This window comes from Eubalaena glacialis, chromosome 20, assembly GCF_028564815.1.
Source record: "Eubalaena glacialis isolate mEubGla1 chromosome 20, mEubGla1.1.hap2.+ XY, whole genome shotgun sequence".
Lineage (NCBI taxonomy): Eukaryota > Metazoa > Chordata > Mammalia > Artiodactyla > Balaenidae > Eubalaena > Eubalaena glacialis.
Genome location: NC_083735.1, coordinates 24,989,959 through 25,007,473, shown reverse-complemented (window position 1 = coordinate 25,007,473; position 17,515 = coordinate 24,989,959). Strand labels below are relative to the sequence as shown.

General features: G+C 39.2%; 2 protein-coding genes across 4 annotated transcripts in view; one reads left to right on the top strand and one right to left on the bottom strand.

Annotated features, from left to right (window-relative positions):
* WRN (WRN RecQ like helicase) overlaps positions 1-8,019 on the bottom strand; it is a 130,429-nt gene extending 122,410 nt beyond the window's left edge. Inside the window, exon 1 of one of the 2 annotated variants that reach the window (XM_061177178.1) lies at positions 7,919-8,019. The gene's annotated coding sequence lies outside the window, so the exon portion shown is untranslated. Of the gene's footprint in view, positions 1-7,484; positions 7,691-7,918 lie in introns of those variants that run through there. The other variant, XM_061177177.1, reaches the window with a different exon arrangement.
* A 104-nt stretch (positions 8,020-8,123) lies between these two features.
* The window catches only part of PURG (purine rich element binding protein G), a 34,376-nt gene continuing 24,984 nt past the window's right edge, over positions 8,124-17,515 (top strand). Inside the window, exons 1-2 of one of the 2 annotated variants that reach the window (XM_061177340.1) lie at positions 8,124-8,349; positions 8,680-9,555. In XM_061177340.1, coding sequence (XP_061033323.1) covers positions 8,686-9,555 — 870 coding nt within the window. In that variant the 5' untranslated portion in view covers positions 8,124-8,349; positions 8,680-8,685. Of the gene's footprint in view, positions 8,350-8,679; positions 9,804-17,515 lie in introns of those variants that run through there. The other variant, XM_061177339.1, reaches the window with a different exon arrangement.

Here is a 17,515-nt window from a genome sequence, read left to right as displayed (position 1 = left end):
CCAGGGCTGCAAATTTGCACGCAGGCTGATTATTATCAGCCTTCGGCCTGGTGCTTATAGTGGGACTCCTTCGTGTAGCAAACTGAAGTCTCACCCGTGGGGTGGACGCACTGCCTGGGGCCTTTTCACAATTGGGACTCCAGATTGCTGTTCCAGGGACTTCCCAGCACTGCTTGGATATGGATGTAGGTGCTTCCCCAATTCGGTGATGTATAAACCTCTGTCTTTACTATTCTTTCTTAATTAGTTATACTATTCTTTTCTTAATTAACATACTGTATTCTCGTGTTAATTCAATAAACTCTTTAAATTTTTGCTTAACTTAGTGCAGAGTGGTTATTTTGCCAGCGAATCCTACGAACCTTGAAACCAAAAGTAAGGTTTTTGGCAAAACAATAACATAAATAAATGGGAGTTATATTTAACTTTAGGATGCAAAGCTCTGTACTGAGCTGAAATTCAGCATTGTCAGGTAGAAAGAAAAATGCAGTATTTTACAATAAGACCAATTTAAGTGTGGGAGGAAGAGCAAAAGATAAAAATAGAGACAGAGTGAAAAAGAAACTGGAAAATTAATATACAATTCTGAAAGCAACCATAAGTTTACCCAACGCAAATCTTTCATAAGAACTTCAAATTAGCCTATTCAGACAGGGCAAGTTTACGTGAAATGAGTAAAAGGAAAAATCAGCAATCTTGTGATTGTACACCTCCCAGAAGGCAAGTTATCTTCCAGTCCAATTATCTTACCACCACACTCCAGTGCCTTCATTTCATGAATGAACAGCAAAAGCAGATCAGGTTCCTACTGCCAGGCATGGAAACATTCATTATTAAACAGCAGACTTCCCTGACACTGATGATCTATCACACGGATAGGGTCCATTGTGAAATATGGTGACATATGTTCAAACATTGCTCATCTGTTCTAGTCACTTTTACTAACCTGGTGTTCTAGCCAAATAATGATTGATGGGTATTCCTTTTGACTTTGCCATATAGTTCTAATTGTTCTGTAAAGAAATACCATGGGCCTGTGCATTATCATTTTCAAAAAAAAAAAAAAAAAAGATCAGGTGCCAATAGGTGATGTCTCATGCCACACATCAAAATTTCCAGGAGAAGCAACAAACCTCTGATATTTTTTCCAACGGCTCCTATTATTCCTACCATACACTAGGAAGATCCCATATCTCTACCTTCTCGGCCTCAAAGAGACCTAGAGAGAGGGTGAATCTCTGCCCTGCCCTGAAGAGCTAGCCTATCAGACTAAAGGTGGAAGATCATAAAATGCAGGGACAAGAACACTGGTTCCAATTATTTTGGGGAGAATGTGAAACTATTCTAATTGCTTATTTCCCAATGAAGAAATTATTCAAAAACCATCCTCTTTCTTAATCCTCCTTAATATAAGGCATTTATATAAGGCATTTATCAAAAAAGAAATAAAATCACTTTTAAAAGAGGCTGACTGCTCTGCTGTGAGGGAGGACACAGGTTGATAAACCTCTATGATCCCCAAGGGCAGTACTGCAGAATAATGATGGTGTTGATGATAACAATAAAAATGGTGATAATGATAAATAAAAAAAATAAAAAACTAAAAGAGGCTGACTGCTATGACTAACCAGCTTTCACATGAGGTAAGCTTAACTCTTATCAAAGAGCTAAAGCCTCCAAAATACTTTTCCCCCAGTATCACTTTGAGGTGATTTGATTTTATCAAATTTTATCAGTTGGACTAAAAGGTTCAAATACTCCTGAGATAACCAGATTCAAGATAAGCATATACAAATTAAGATACTTTTCTATATGTGAGCAAGAATCAGTTAAAAAATGTAATTTATATTTAAACTCAAGAACAGCAAAGGGCTTCCCTGGTGGCACAGTGGTTGAGAATCTGCCTGCCAATGCAGGGGACATGGGTTCGTGCCCCGGTCCGGGAAGATCCCACATGCCGCGGAGCAACTAGGCACATGAGCCACAATTACTGAGCCTGCACGTCTGGAGCCTGTGCTCCGCAACAAGAGAGGCCCGTGCACCGCAATGAAGAGTGGCCCCCACTTGCCGCAACTAGAGAAAGCCCTCGCACAGAAACGAAGACCCAACACAGCCATAAATAAATAAATAAATAAATAAATTTATTTTAAAAAAAAAAAAAAATTGGGAATTGGCCCATGCTATTATGGAAGTAGGTAGATAGGTAGATAGATAGATATCCCCCATGACTTATCTGTGCTCCTAAATCCAGTCCCTCCTTGTGTGCACTAGATTCCATATCCTCTCATCTAGTCAAGGGCATTTTTCACCTCTCTTCTGCATCATCAATTTCTCCCTCTCTACTAGTCTACCAGAAAAGTCCCAAAGTCCCATCAGTATATAAGCATATGCAATTTCTCCCATCATTAAAAAAATCAAACAAATTTGACTTCGCTAACTGCTCCATTCTTCTTCTCCCCTTTATAGAAAAACTACTCAAAAGAGTCATCTATACTAGCATCTCCATTTCCACTCCTTCCATTGTCTCCATTTCTACTCCTTCCATTGTCTCTTCCCAGTGTTTAAAAGACACTCCACCCCACCAAAAGGGCTCACTCATATCAAGGTTACCAATGACCTTCATGCTGCCAAATCTTACAGTCAGTCCTCATCTGGCTCAACACATCAGCAGCATATGACCCAATCAGTCACACTCACCTTCTTGAAACACCTTATTAGGCTTCTGTGACAACTTTTGATTCTCCATCTACATCAGTCAGCATTCCTTCTCAGTACCGTTTGCCCATCCCTCCTTACCTCCCCAGTCTCCAAACATCACAGCAGATTCAGGTCACAGACCTGGTTGTTCTCTTCTCCATCTACATTCACTCCCTTGGAGATCACATCCAGCCTGATGACTTTAAAATTACCTACAGCACACTGGTGACTTCCAAATTTATATAAACAGCCTAGAGCACTCCTCTGAACTTCAAACTTGTATACCCAATTATTTACTAGATACTTGAATGTCTAATGCACATATTGTACTCAATAGGTATAAAATTTCCCCGAACTGCTCCTTCCATAAATTACAATTCTCAGTAGGTACACCTCCATCCTTCTGATTGCTCATGCCAGAAACCTTAGAATCATCCTTGACTCCTCTCCTCCTTTCACACCTCACATCCAACCTATCAGCAAATACTGTTAGTTTTACCTTCAAAATAAAGCTGAAATCCTACCTCCTATCACCACCTCCACAGCTAAAACCTTGGTTCAAGCCACATTACCTCTTATCTGCTTGCCTCCATAGTCTAGTCTCAAAACAGTAGTCAGAGTGATTCTGTTAAAAGAAATTTCAATTTAAAGGATTATATACCATAACCAAGTGAGATTTATCCCAGGAATGCAAAGGTGGCTCAATATAAGAAAATCAATGTAATACGTCACTTTAATAGAATGAAGGAAAAACACATGATCATTCCAACTGACACAGGCATCTGACAAAATCAAATACTCTTTCATGATATAAAAACTCAGAAAACTAGGGATAGAAGAGAATTTCCTCAACACAATAAAGGGGTTTATGAGAAACCCACAGTTAACATCATACTCAGTGGTGAAAGACTGAAAGCTTTCCCCCTAAGATCAAGAGCAAGACAAAGATACTCACTTCCACCAATGCTATTCAACATAGTATTGAAAGTTCTAGCCAGAGAAATTAGATATAAACAAGAAATAAAAGTCATTCAAATTGGAAAGGAAGAAGTAAGACTACCTCTACTCACAGATGACATGATCCTGTATACAAAAAAAAAAACCCAAAGAATCCACAAGAAACCTACTAGATTTTTTTTTTTTTTTTGGCTGTGTTGGGTATTCGTTGCTGTGTGCGGGCTTTCTCTAGTTGTAGCGAGTGGGGGCTACCCTTCGTTGTGGTGCACGGGCTTTTCATTGCAGTGGCTTCTCTTGCTGCGGATCACAGGCTCTAGGCGCACGGGCTTCAGTAGTTGTGGCACACGGGCTCAGTAGTTGTGGCGCGCAAGCTCCAGAGCACAGGCTCAGTAGTTGTGGCGCACGGGCTTAGTTGCTACACGGCATGTGGGATCTTCCCGGACCAGGGCTCGAACCCGTGTCCCCTGCATTGGCAGGCGGATTCTTAACCACTGCGCCACCAGGGAAGTCCCACCAATTCCAAGAAACCTACTAGATTTAATAAGCAAATCCAGCAAAGTTGCAGGGTACATGATCAACACACAAAAATAAGCTGCGTTTCTAGACAACAGCAATGAACAATCTGAAAGGAAATTAAGAAAGCAATCCCATTTACAATAGCATCTAAAAGAATAAAATAAAATATCTAGGAGGTGAAAAACTTGTACACCAAAACCTACAAAACATTGCTGCCAATTAAAGAAGACATTTCATTCATAAAGAAGACAAGTTCGTGACTTGTCTCCGTAACAAGAGCCTGTACTCCACAACAAGAGAAGCCACCACAATGAGAAGCCCACGCACCGCAACAAAGAGTAGCCCCGACTCGCTGCAATTAGAGAAAGCCTGCGCGCGGCAATGAGGACCCAACGCAGTCAAAAATAAATTAATTAATTAATTTTTAAAAAAGAAGACAAGTTTCATTGCAACAAATGCAATAACACCTATGTTCATGGATAGAAATACTTAATATTGTTAAGATGTCATACTACCCAAAGCTACCTACAGAGTCAACACAATCTCTACCAAAATTCCAAAAGCCTTTTTTTCAGAAATGGAAAAGCCAATCCTCAGATTCATATGGAATTGGGAGTTCCCTGGTGGTCCAGTGGTTAGGACTTGGCACTTTCACTACCGTGGCCTGGGTTCAATCCCTGGTCAGGGATCTAAGATCCCGCAAGCCACCTGGTGCTGCAAAAAAAAAAAAAAATCACATGGAATTGTAAGGGGCCCTGGATAGCCAAAACAGTCTTCAAAAAGAACAAAGTTGGAGACTCAGACTTCCCAGTTTCAAAACGTACTACAAAGCTACAGTAATCAAAACAGTGGTATGGCATAAGGATAAACATACAGATCGATGGAACAGAACTGAGCTTCCAGAAATTAATCCTTATATTTCTGGACAAATTACTGATTTTTGACAGAGGGCCAACTCTATTCTGTGGGGAAAGAAGGAGTTTTTCAACAGACGATGTTGGGCCAACTGGATTACCACATGGAAAAGAGTAAAGTTGGACCATATGCAAAAATTAACTCAAAATATATTGATTCAAATATAACAGCTAAAACTGTAAACCTCTTAGAAAAAGACATAAGGGTAAATCTTCATGACTTTGGATTTGGGAACAAATTCTTAAATAGAACACCAAAAGAACAAGCAACAAAAGAAAAAAAAATCCATAAATTGGACTTTATCAAAATTTAAAACTTTTGTGAATCAAAGAACATTATCCAAATGTAAAACGACAACCCACAGAATGGGAGAAAATATTTGCAAATCATATATCTGATAAGGGTTTAGTGAGAATACACAAAAATCTCCTAAAACTCAACAACAAAAAGACAAACAACTCAATTTAACAACAGACAAAGGACTTAAATAGACACTTCTGCAAAGAAGATATACCGATGGCCAATAAGCATGTGAAAAGATGTTCAACATCTTTAGTCATTAAGGAAATGCAAATCAAAACCACAATAAGATACCACATCACATCACCACCTAAGATGGCTATAATAGAAAGAAAAAGGAAAGCGGAAAGATAAGAGAAGAAAGGAAAACAAAGAAAAGAAAAGGAACAGAAAAAAGAAAAGACAAAAGAAAAAGGAACAGAAAATAACAAGTTTTTGAGAGGATTTGGAGAAATTGGAACACTTATAACATTGCTGGTTGAATGTAAAATGGTTCCACCACCGTGAAAAACAGTTCTGCAGTTCCTCAAAAAGCTAAACATAGAATTATCATATGATCCAGCAAGTCCACTCCTAGGTACAGACCCAAAAAGAATTGGAAAAAGGGACTCAAGTAGATCCTTGTAAGCCAATGTTCAGTGCACCATTATTCACAATAACCAAAAGGGGGAAAAAACCCAACTGTCTGTCAGCAGATGAATGGATAAACAAAATATAGTATATACACAACGAAACAGTATTCAGCTATAAAAAGAAATTAAGTGCTAATACATGGTACGACACAGATGAACCTTGAGAGCATTATGCTGAGTGAAATAAGTCCGATGCAAAAGGACCAATATTATATGATTCCACTTGTATATACTACCTAGAATAAGCAAATTCATAGAGAGTATACCAGGGGCTGGGCAGAGGGGGCAATGGGGAGTTATTGCTTAATTAACCAGTTACAGAGTTTGCTTGGGGTGATGCAGAAGTTTTAGAAATAATGGTGACGGTTGTAACAGTGAGTGTAATTAATGTCACTGAATCGTACACTTAAAAAATAGTTAAATTAGCAAACTTTGTTATATACATTTTCCCACAATTTTTTTTTTTTTAAAGATCATTCAGATCATGGTGTTTCCCTGACAAACCTCTCCAGTAGCTTCCCACCTCCCTCACAATGAAAACCCAAATTTTCAAAATTGCCTACAAGGTCCTACACAATCTGTCTGACTTTATCTTCTACAATTCTCTATCTCACTCTGCTCTAACTTACTGGCCTCCTAGGCTGCTCTTCGGACACACCATGCAGGCTCCCTCAGAGCCTTTGCACTTTCCTTTCCCTCAGATAGCCACAGGACTAGCTCTCTCACTTCCTTCAGGTCTTTACTCAAAAATTACCTTCTCAACCAGGCCTTCCCTGACCACCTACTGTAAAATTGCAGCTCCCTACCCCCACCGACACTCTTCACCTTCTGATATGCCAGGCTTTTGACTCATTGCCTATCTCTCTCCAAAATGCAAACTCCAAAAACGAGCGATTTGTGTTTGTTTTGTTCATTGATGGTATCCCCAGTACCTAGAGCAGCGCTCAATAAATGTCTGATGAATTAACAAAGGGAGACCACTGTTCAATGGCATGAAAATCTAAATGCCCCACCCATACAGACCTTCAGCTCCCTAAAAGTTAACACACCGAACTATACAAAATCCTTAGTACTCTGACTTAAAGACCACTAAATTAGCATCCTAAGGATTTTAATATCTTCTTCCATAGGGAGAATTTTTACATCTTCAAACATATCCAGAAAACAACTCAAATTCAACCAGGGAAAACAAAAACAAAACAAACCATTAAGGATTCGATGCTTTGAACTCAAAAAATCCAACATAACTTGTTACACTACACAAAATGGATAACTTGTTACACTACACAAAATGGGTTGGGTGCCTGGGAGGTGGAAAGGGAGAAGGAAGATGTCCGTCTCTAAGGAATATCCCACACACAGCCCAGAGGCCTGCTCTGCCGGACTGGGCACCGCCAGTGTCGGAGAAGGCTAGAATGATACCTCAAGGGTCTGGAGGTGGAAGCAGGGTTGGGGAGGACACGTTACCGTGAGGAGAGTCAGTTCAACGGGACTTCTCCTTCAGCTGGACGACTTGTGCAGCGTCCCAACAGCATTGCCTGGAACTCAGTCACTCAGGCTGGACACCAACAATTCAATCGACCTTATTCCCGCGGGGAAGAGTCCACGCCGGAGCGTCACGGCGCACACAGCACACGTCACTTCTGGGACACGGACCTTCCCACCCCTCCCTCCGGGGTCCGTCCGCCCCCAAGTCCACCACTCCCAGAGCGCCGCGCTGCAGCCCCTCCCACCCCAGCCCGGCGGGCTACGCGAAACGCATGCGCGGAGGACTCCCGCCGCCGCTGAGCGCTCCGGGAAGTGTAGTCTCCTTGTGGGTGCCGGTGGGCCTCCAGAGTCCTACGTCCCGGCGGAACCTGGAGAAGTCAGAACACTCTCGCCACCCGGGTCCTTATCCCCACCTTCACACCTGTCCGGTCACCTCGCGCTCACGCTCCGATCCCACGCGCTGGGCTTCCGTCAGGGCGGGCCCCTGGGGAGAGCGGAGACCGGGTCTTCCCTTCAGCGGGCTGTGCTGGAGGAGGCGGGGCCCACTGCCCACCTCCCACCGCCCCCCTCCCCGCCCCCCTCCCCGCCCCCCTCTCTCCGGCGGGCCGCGGGCCGGTGCCCGAAGAGAGGCGGCGGCCCCCGCAGCAGCCGCAGGAGGGGCGGCGGCGGTGGGCGCCGCAGGAGATGCCCCTGCCCGGCTGCTCCGGCGTGGGGCAGTGCGAGCGGCGGCGGGGGAGCAGGCAGGGGGCGGCGGCTGCGGCGGCTGCAACAGAGGGGCCGAGAGCTGGAGGCGGCGGCGGCCTCGAAGGGCATCGGCGGAGGCGGTGATGGCAACAGTGGTGATGTGAGTGTGTGCTGGCTGGGGCCCCGGGGGCTGTCCAGCCCGAGGCGGGCGGCCCGGAGGCGAGCGGGAGCGGGAGGCCAGGGGCGGCGGAGGGATGATGTGTGCCCGGTGCGGAGCCGGGAGACGCCGCCCGCCGCCCGCCGCCCGCCGCCCGCCGCCCGCCGCCGCCGCCGCCGACCGTCCTGGCGCTGCGGCGGCCGGCGCCGCGCAAAGAGCGGCCAGGTGTGGGGTTCCCGGGCAGAGGCTGGGGCAGCGCAGGCCGAGGGGCGTCTGCGATTGTTCTCAACACTCCTCCCCCACCCCACCCGTGTGTCTGTTTGTCACTTGCAGCTGAAGATGGAAAGAGCCAGGCGAAGGGGAGGCGGCGGCGGCGGCGGCCGCGGCCGCGGCGGCAAGAATGTAGGGGGCTCTGGCTTCAGCAAGAGTAGACTCTATCCCCAGGCCCAGCACTCCCACTACCCCCACTACGCGGCTTCAGCCACCCCTAACCAGGCCGGGGGCGCAGCTGAAATCCAGGAGCTGGCCTCCAAAAGGGTGGACATCCAGAAAAAGAGGTTTTACCTAGACGTGAAGCAAAGCTCCCGGGGCCGGTTCCTAAAGATAGCCGAGGTCTGGATAGGGAGAGGCCGGCAAGACAATATCAGAAAGAGTAAACTGACCCTCTCCCTGTCTGTGGCCGCGGAGCTGAAGGACTGTCTAGGGGACTTCATCGAGCACTATGCCCACCTGGGCCTGAAAGGCCACCGACAAGAGCATGGTCACGGCAAAGAGCAAAGCTCCAGGAGGAGACAGAAGCACGCAGCACCCTCCCCACCAGTCTCTGTGGGGTCCGAAGAGCACCCTCACAGTGTCCTCAAAACAGATTACATAGAGAGGGACAATAGGAAATACTATCTAGACCTAAAGGAAAATCAGCGGGGTCGCTTCCTAAGGATAAGACAAACCATGATCCGGGGGACTGGCATGATAGGTTATTTTGGCCACACTTTGGGGCAAGAGCAGACTATCGTCCTCCCAGCACAAGGGATGATTGAGTTTCGGGATGCCTTGGTTCAGCTCATTGAAGACTATGGCGAAGGGGACATAGAAGAACGCAGAGGTGGAGACGATGACCCAGTCGAACTCCCAGAGGGGACTTCTTTCAGAGTGGACAATAAAAGGTTCTACTTTGATGTGGGCTCTAATAAATATGGAATTTTCCTGAAGGTAAGTGAGGTGAGGCCACCTTACCGTAATACTATTACTGTTCCATTCAAAGCTTGGACAAGGTTTGGGGAGAATTTTATCAAGTACGAAGAAGAGATGAGGAAAATTTTCAACAGCCATAAAGAAAAGAGGATGGATGGCAGAAGGGCCAGTGGTGAAGAGCAAGAATGCCTCGACTAGAATGAAATTGAACTCCATCAGGCAAAAGTTAAAATCATAAATTGGCTAAAAGTACTGATCCATAATCATTTGAAGAAATTTTTCCTCTTTTTTTGGCCCTTTGTTATGAGTAATACCTCTAGTAGTTATACTTCAAGGAGTCTGATTCTCATGTTATGTTATCCATAAAACACTATAATTCTTATGGGAATTTCAACCTTCCCAGAGCTAAATAGTTTAGCTGCTTCAGCTGCTCCAGACTATTGAAGTATGCAAATCAGCACAAAGTGTGACATTCTGACCTTCTAGATACCATAACTAAGATTAACATTGCAGTATGACATAAGCCTAAAAAAAGATACATATACCTAATATGTAAGTGTGAATTTCTATTTAACAAGTCCCCCCAAAAACGTATTCCATTCCTACTTCATTAAAAGCTGCTAGGATTACCTGTAGGACAGTTACCACAGAAACAGAAACTGACTTCTATTATAAATATATTTATTTACAAAAGTACGAGTAGAAATATATTAAATGTCCATTGGATAACTGAATATTAAACAGTACCATTAAAGAATCGAATCTTAGAGTTACTATAGTATTCTATAATTTCAAATTTTGTGGTGACCCTACAGTTTATACTTGCCATATCAATGCCATGAGAGAGTTTTAATTGGTCATTCTAAGCTAGTTACAATCCCATCTTCACCTCTGATTATTGTACCGTATATTATTATTGACTTTCCAAAGTTTCAGGAATTACTTTTATGTCACTGTTGCGTGGGAGGCTTTGCTATGGAAATCTTGATATTTTAGCTTTTCATGCTAATTTGAAGGTTGTGAGAGGTTCTTTCCCAAAATACATCATGGACTCAAGGTGTTATATTTTATGCTGCTGCTTTAACACTGTTTCAGAAGGGTTGGTGCACCAGTTACCTGATTTAAAAATAATCTATAATAATATATTTTAGTAGCACTTTTGCAGTTGCTACCCTGAAGTCCATTTCAACACTTCCAGTATAAGCCTGACTTTTAAAGGTGTTTTAATTCCAGGAAAAAAAAAAAAAAGTTTTTTTCTAAAAAGCATTTAGAATAAATGTACAATTTCAGCCTGGAAAAATATAATTTGAAGATTGGTTATAAACATATTTGAAAGAATAATTCAGGCATTTTTCCAAGGTGCTCTTTATGATACTTTACACAAGGTTTACTTTACACAAGACTCACCCACTTACTGGCATTAAAAATTACTTTCCAGGAAGTGCCACAGCAATTTTTCAACACCTAAGCAATTTTTTAAACAAGTGGATATAATGTATATGTGTACCAACCCACCCTGTATTAACTGACTGAAATTTTATCTGTTGAGCTGCATTTTATCTGAATGAAATTACTGTCTTTTATCTTGGCTTTATTCACCTCCCACACAATGAGTCCATATAATCATGTTTAAAAGCCAGACACTGATTTCAACCCCCAAATATAGCTCTCATTGATGAGAGCTGGCTGCATGGATTGAGTTCAGAATGTAGCTCTTCTTTTATATGCTATAAGTAATTCACAATTATTTTAACAGTTGTTTTCCCTCCAGAGGTTTGTCCCCAAATACACTTAAGTAAGGTCACTAAGAAAACTTTATGATATGAATTAAGAAAATTAATTTCACTGATTACGTTACTGAAGAACAAGCAATCAGTAACCTAGACATACATACAGGTGTTGGCTTACTGATTGTATTTCCAGTTTCCTCAAGTAGTATGAAGGAATCTCCCCAGTTCATTATAATTGTGGGCCATCTGGATCACTATGGACCAGCTGAAGGTTAGAAGATGGTGTTAGGACTAGAGTTAATAGCTCATGGAGGGTGTTGAGACTCTAAAAGTAGCAAGGATCTTTAAACAGTCCTCACTGTAAAATAACTATTCTAGGCTTGATAAAAAGTAGTTTTGGGGTATATGAAGGAGTGGTGTACACTTGAATTACTGTACTACTGATTGCTTTGCTGCCCATCGTAGTGCCTATTAATAATAATCAACCTGTCAGATTTTGGCAAACTGGAGCTGTGAATATTCCAGTATTTGAGTGTTCCTATCACTATTGCTGTGACTGTATACTCTCTCTTAAAACCTTCCCTTCCAAAATATTTATATCTGTTAAGTCTAAATAATTTCCTTCTTGGTTTTTAGTCTGGTAAGGTTTGAGTGTATATATGTATATATATATATATACACACACACACACATCTATGTGTGTTATATATATATACATACACACGATACAATGTCAGACTTAAATATCTTTAACTCATTGTATATAAATATTATTAGTTTAATTTTGCATTAATAATTTAAGTGAAAAATTGGTTAGGCAGCCAAATTTTCTACATTGTATGTATACTTCAGAGTTTTTACCATCTCAAAGCTACAAACTGGATAGATGCGTATGTACCGGCAGTTGAATATACTTTAGAATCATTAAGCCTTCTGCCAGTCCTTTTGTTTCACTTTTTTCAAAGTTAATGTTCACCGAAAAATGAAATGATGCTATGATTTTTTTTGATACTTAAAATTTCCAGTCATTCATTAGCCATAATCAAATAAGATCCAATCCAAAACTCTGGTATTAGGACATGTATTGAGACGTATCTTATAAAATAAGCTACTATTCTTATCTGTGCAATATACACTTTATTTATTGTCATTTGTAACGTAAATGGAGCTGCAAGTGCACATGGTACTCTTCAAAATAATAGGATCCCTGCCTTGAAGACATAAAACTCTTAAGGCAACTGGATGTTAGAAGTCAAAAAGTGAGCATTAAAGTTAGTAACCAAAATTACTAGTTCACTATATAATTCTAAAACACTGATGATGTTTGCACATAATAATCCAAGCATAATGTGGTACAGACTCAAAACTGTAATAATATAAGCTGATAGTATGAAATTTGGAAACGGGTCCCTCATAATCGTTGGCAGTGTGCTCCTACCAATTGAAAGCAGCACTAATCTGTTGCTTATATGCAAAAGGTGCAATGTATTATAAAAGTATTAAACTTCTGCCACATTTTATAATTTTCCTTGTTAAAGCCCCAAACTGCCATGTCCCTTAAACTTGAGTCAAACACAAGCTTATTTGCACTAAAGAGCATGGCCAAAAAATAAATGACAGGGTGGAAAAGCTGATTGGAACCTCTTGAAATAATTGGTTCTAATGGGAGAATTTCACATTTGTCTATTTGAAAGCTATATGGTCCAGGCAGACAATCTGTCAGTTCACTAATTTAATAATGCACTTTACCTTTTGTATATAAAAGATGTACATTTATGCCACTTGACCGGTGGGATGTGTTTCAATAACTATGTAGTTAGAATCTGTAGGGTGAGCTCTTGCATGCATATGTTTGTGTTGGAACTGCCGTAGTAACAAGTTTCCATTAAATCAGTGTAATGGAGAAGGGTAGAAGATGTTTCTGAAGCAAATCCCAATACATTTAACAAAGAATTTTAAAGTAGAGTTCATATTTGTATTCTTCAGGACTAGAATCAATAAAAAACTATTTCTAGCCCAGGTTAGTATTACAGTTGAGATTATATCTAATTGAGATTCCCCATAATACCCTGAAAATTAATTTTGGGAATTTGTGCAGACAAAAAAATTTTTAACAATTCTGTTTCATTGTTGATGTGTGTTTAAATTAGTAATGAAAAGACAGTGCATGATACTGTATTAGAATTAAAAGTATGATTGGCTGATATGGCATCGTTAAGAAAACACCCAGACTAAAGAAAGTTCAAATTAAGGAAATGCAAAGAGCCTAAGAACAATTGCTAAAATAAATATGATATTATTTCAAAACTTGCAGAAGAACTAACTTTCACCAACCAAAAAGGGTATTAGGGGACTTAGTGTATCCTTCCATCCTGAAAACTTCCTAAGATATACATTTGAAAACTAGATAATTGTTGCTTAATAATAGGTTGTATGTACTTTACTAACAACACTGTGTACTAACAATTCATCAAGAGTATACTATATTTACTGCATTCATTTTATATTTGTGGATAAGAATACATTATATATAGTGATCCTATCTTAATATAGTCATGTATTTATATTGTAATTTTGCAAATATTTTCAGTAAAATAAACATTTATCTGAGCTGCACAATTTGAAGAGGATGAAATTGGAATACACCCTCAGACACTCAGTTTTAATAAGCAGCTACCATTGAAAGTTGATGTATGTACTATCATTCCTTTAGAATTTGCTTTATGGTTTATTTTAATACTTAAGTAAATAGGACTTAATTGCAAATTTGAAGTAGTGTTCTGGAAATAATTTTTTCATAAGTGTGAGATTTTCTTTTTTCCTGCTTATTTCCAAATGTCTTTCACTGGAACTATTTGTAAAATCTTATTCCAAGCTTTATGTAAGAGCTTTGCTTAGTCATCACATAGTTTGAAGTTTCTCTTTTACCAAAACACCAAACATCTTTGGCAGGATAAAATCTAAAGTAAACCACAAAGAGAATTTAAAATTGATTCTGTGCCAACAGAATAATACAGGTATAATATTTATCACTGCCAAATAAGATTCTTAAAATCTTTCTGGAGTTTCCTTAAAGATTTCTTGAATTTCATAGAGAAATATTGGCTCATGGCTAGCCCATTAGAGGAAGAGAGTAGGGATGTTAGTATGCTGTTGAGACAATCCATAGTCCACAATACTGTAGCAGTGAGGTACAGGGAAAATGTGTTTTTCCCAATTTCACGTCTTGTGAAAATTGAGTTTTTAGATCACAGTTACTCTGTCATACCCAAATTTATGTAGAAAAACAGTTTATGTGTTAGTATATTTTCTTGTATAATGTTAAAAAATTAATCTTTTTTTCCTTAATTTGACAGGATTTTTTAAGTAATTTAAATTTATTTAGTCAATATTTTTGAATAAGGAAAACATGCATATAGTACAAAATTTAAATGGGCTAGATGGGTAGACACTGAAATGTAGCAACCAGTGTTACCAATTTCTTGTGTCTCCTTCTAGAGTTACTCTGCATATACAAGCATATGTATTATATATACAGATATTTTTCTTAAACATACAGTTGAAAACATATCGTATACACTTTCCTGTACCCAGTAGTATCAATTTTAGATCTGTCATTATAAGTGAATTTTTTCCCCTTTTACCTAGATACCATACTTGATCTAGTTACCATAGATCAATTAAATGCATAGATAGTTACATTTAATTTGAACTATTTATGACACCAAGGGAACCTCAAGGAAATTTCAAATGACTCCCATTGGAATTTACTCAAAATGCAAATATATGTATATATCAATTTTTAAATGTATAAATATTCAGTTTCCTGTTCCTATTCGAAACCACTTTGCCCTCCTAGCTCCCCCTCTTCCTTCCCTCAAAAAAGTATTGGTCTTTTTCCTGAGGTAATACAGTTCAGGATGTTAAGTTATTTACCCAAAGTTTATTTTAGATTAACTGTGTCCTCTAATGAAAAACACCCATGTTTAAAAGCTTTAATAAATTATCACTGTTAGTCAGTTTTTACTATTTCTGTTACTATTATTTTTATCCAAAGACCTTGCCATTGTAAGAGTAAATGAGTACTAGAACCATAGCAAAAGGTTATGATCCTGCTGAAATCTTTTGATTTATTAACATGAGTGTTTATAATGAGATCAAGTATAGTTATTAATGAATAATTCATTTAGCATTTAGTCAAATCCAAGACTAAGCAAAGGGATAACACTACTTCTGATTATTTAAAGCATTGATTCCCCATTGAGGGACCCAGAGTCCGTCAGATTTCCTTGGGACCAAAAGGTACTAAGATGTTTTGGGAAAAGATTAAAAACGTAAGGGCTATGAGGTTACAAGTACAACTAAACCATCTCTATTTTCTGCTGTAAGAATATAAAATAGCAAATGTAATTGTTTGAAAATGAAATTAGCATAATTACTATTCCTGAAAATATAAACCAAGTTGCTTTAATAGTTCCCCAACCCCTCCCCCTCAAAAGTCACAGTTCTCTTTTTATTCACATCAAGGAGGCACTTTAAGGTCACTTTTCTAATAACCACCAAGAAAAAATTATTATCTGAAAAATTAAAGGTCCTATACTTGAACCCTGAAGGGTCCTATATAGTTATGAATTAAAGCAACCAATTAAGAGTATGTGGGTTGAGAAAGAATTTCTCAAATTAAAGAGTATGTGGGTTGGTGTGTGTAAACTCTATGAAAATATTAAAAGGTTTAAAAATCAAAGTATTGGTTTCAACTTTAGAATAATATCTCCATAATTGATGGCATGATTTTCTGTTTGTAACATGGAAAAAGTGTTGTTAGAAAACAAGATTCTCTTAAACATATATTTTTAAAGCATAAAAGAGTTTGCTTCTTTTATTTTAGTGATGAATAACTCATTATCCTTTGCAGAATCTGTAACATTGGTAAAGATCACCAGGTACTTACTTGTCGAAGCTTAAAATGGTTTATAGGTATTGTTCCTTATTTAAAGAGAGGGATCAAAAGGAAAGTAATTCACCTTCAGGAAGAGTTTTGCTTAAATTTAGGCTAAAAAATATTAATTTTCCATCCTTAATCAAGGAGTTTCCCATGTTGGTGCTTTCTGGTAAATTGTTTTCCAAACTTTACCTTCTTTGGAATATCCCTTGTGAGAAATTGCATAGTCTTACTGAGGCCAGTGGCATCTACCAGTAAATAAAAGCTTATTGGTAATGAATTAGTGCTGCTACGGTGAGGTTAGTTTGTAATGTGAATATGAAGAAAATACTCATTTAAGTGGAATATACGGTTTCTTCTTTAGTGTTGACTTTTTTCTAAGATTGAATAGGCATTGTCTGTACTTTCATTTTACCCCTTTATACTTAGTTTCTGTGTTATTCTATTCCAAGTATTCATTGTTCCCAGGAAATATTAGGAGTAAAGAAAGGAGAAAGTAATCCCTAAGAAAAGCGTTCATAGTATTTAAAAGCTAGATTCGCTCCAAGTGTAAAATTGGAGGGAAAGTGATTTTGTTGGTTTTAGTCTTTATCAGAATAACGGTATAAATCTGATTACTTTATTTGATCTGATTAGAGGCCAAATGTCTTTATCTGAGACGCCTATATTTGGAAATATTCAGTATTTTATTTTTCTTAGAACAAATGATTCTGTAGGATAATACTCTTCTTCAGGATTTTATTTATGATTTGTTGTGGATTTGATGAAGTTGTTGCCTAGAGGCGGCAAATATAAAAGAAGAAATAGAGAAGAGAAAGGTGGTGGCTGATTATTTTGCTTGCTTATTACAAAAGAAATCAATCTAATAGAAATGAGATAAACAAGTCATTCTCAAAACTAAATCCCTGTTTACTTAACCTTTAAAAGAGCCTTTGAGAAAGAATAATAAGACCTAATTCTGCCAGTGTATGGCCTGACCCTGAGCAAATCATTTCACTTTTGTTGGGTGGTTTCCTTATATGAAACATGAACAAGATTGTACTAGAAGCTAAGGTTCCCTCCTACTGTAAACTTCTTAAATTCTGTATTAACAGAATGTGAAAGAAAAAATAGAAGAATAATACCCGGATTAGAAAGTATGAGTAAGAGATTCTCTCTTTTTATTAAAAACAACTATAATAATGCACCAACCTGTGATGATGCCCAAAAGAACATGCAGAAGTGTCAGTTTTATAACACATATGTATCTCTCTAGCCACACAATAAAATTTTGTTCCTAGTCCTAAGACCAAATTGTTATATACTT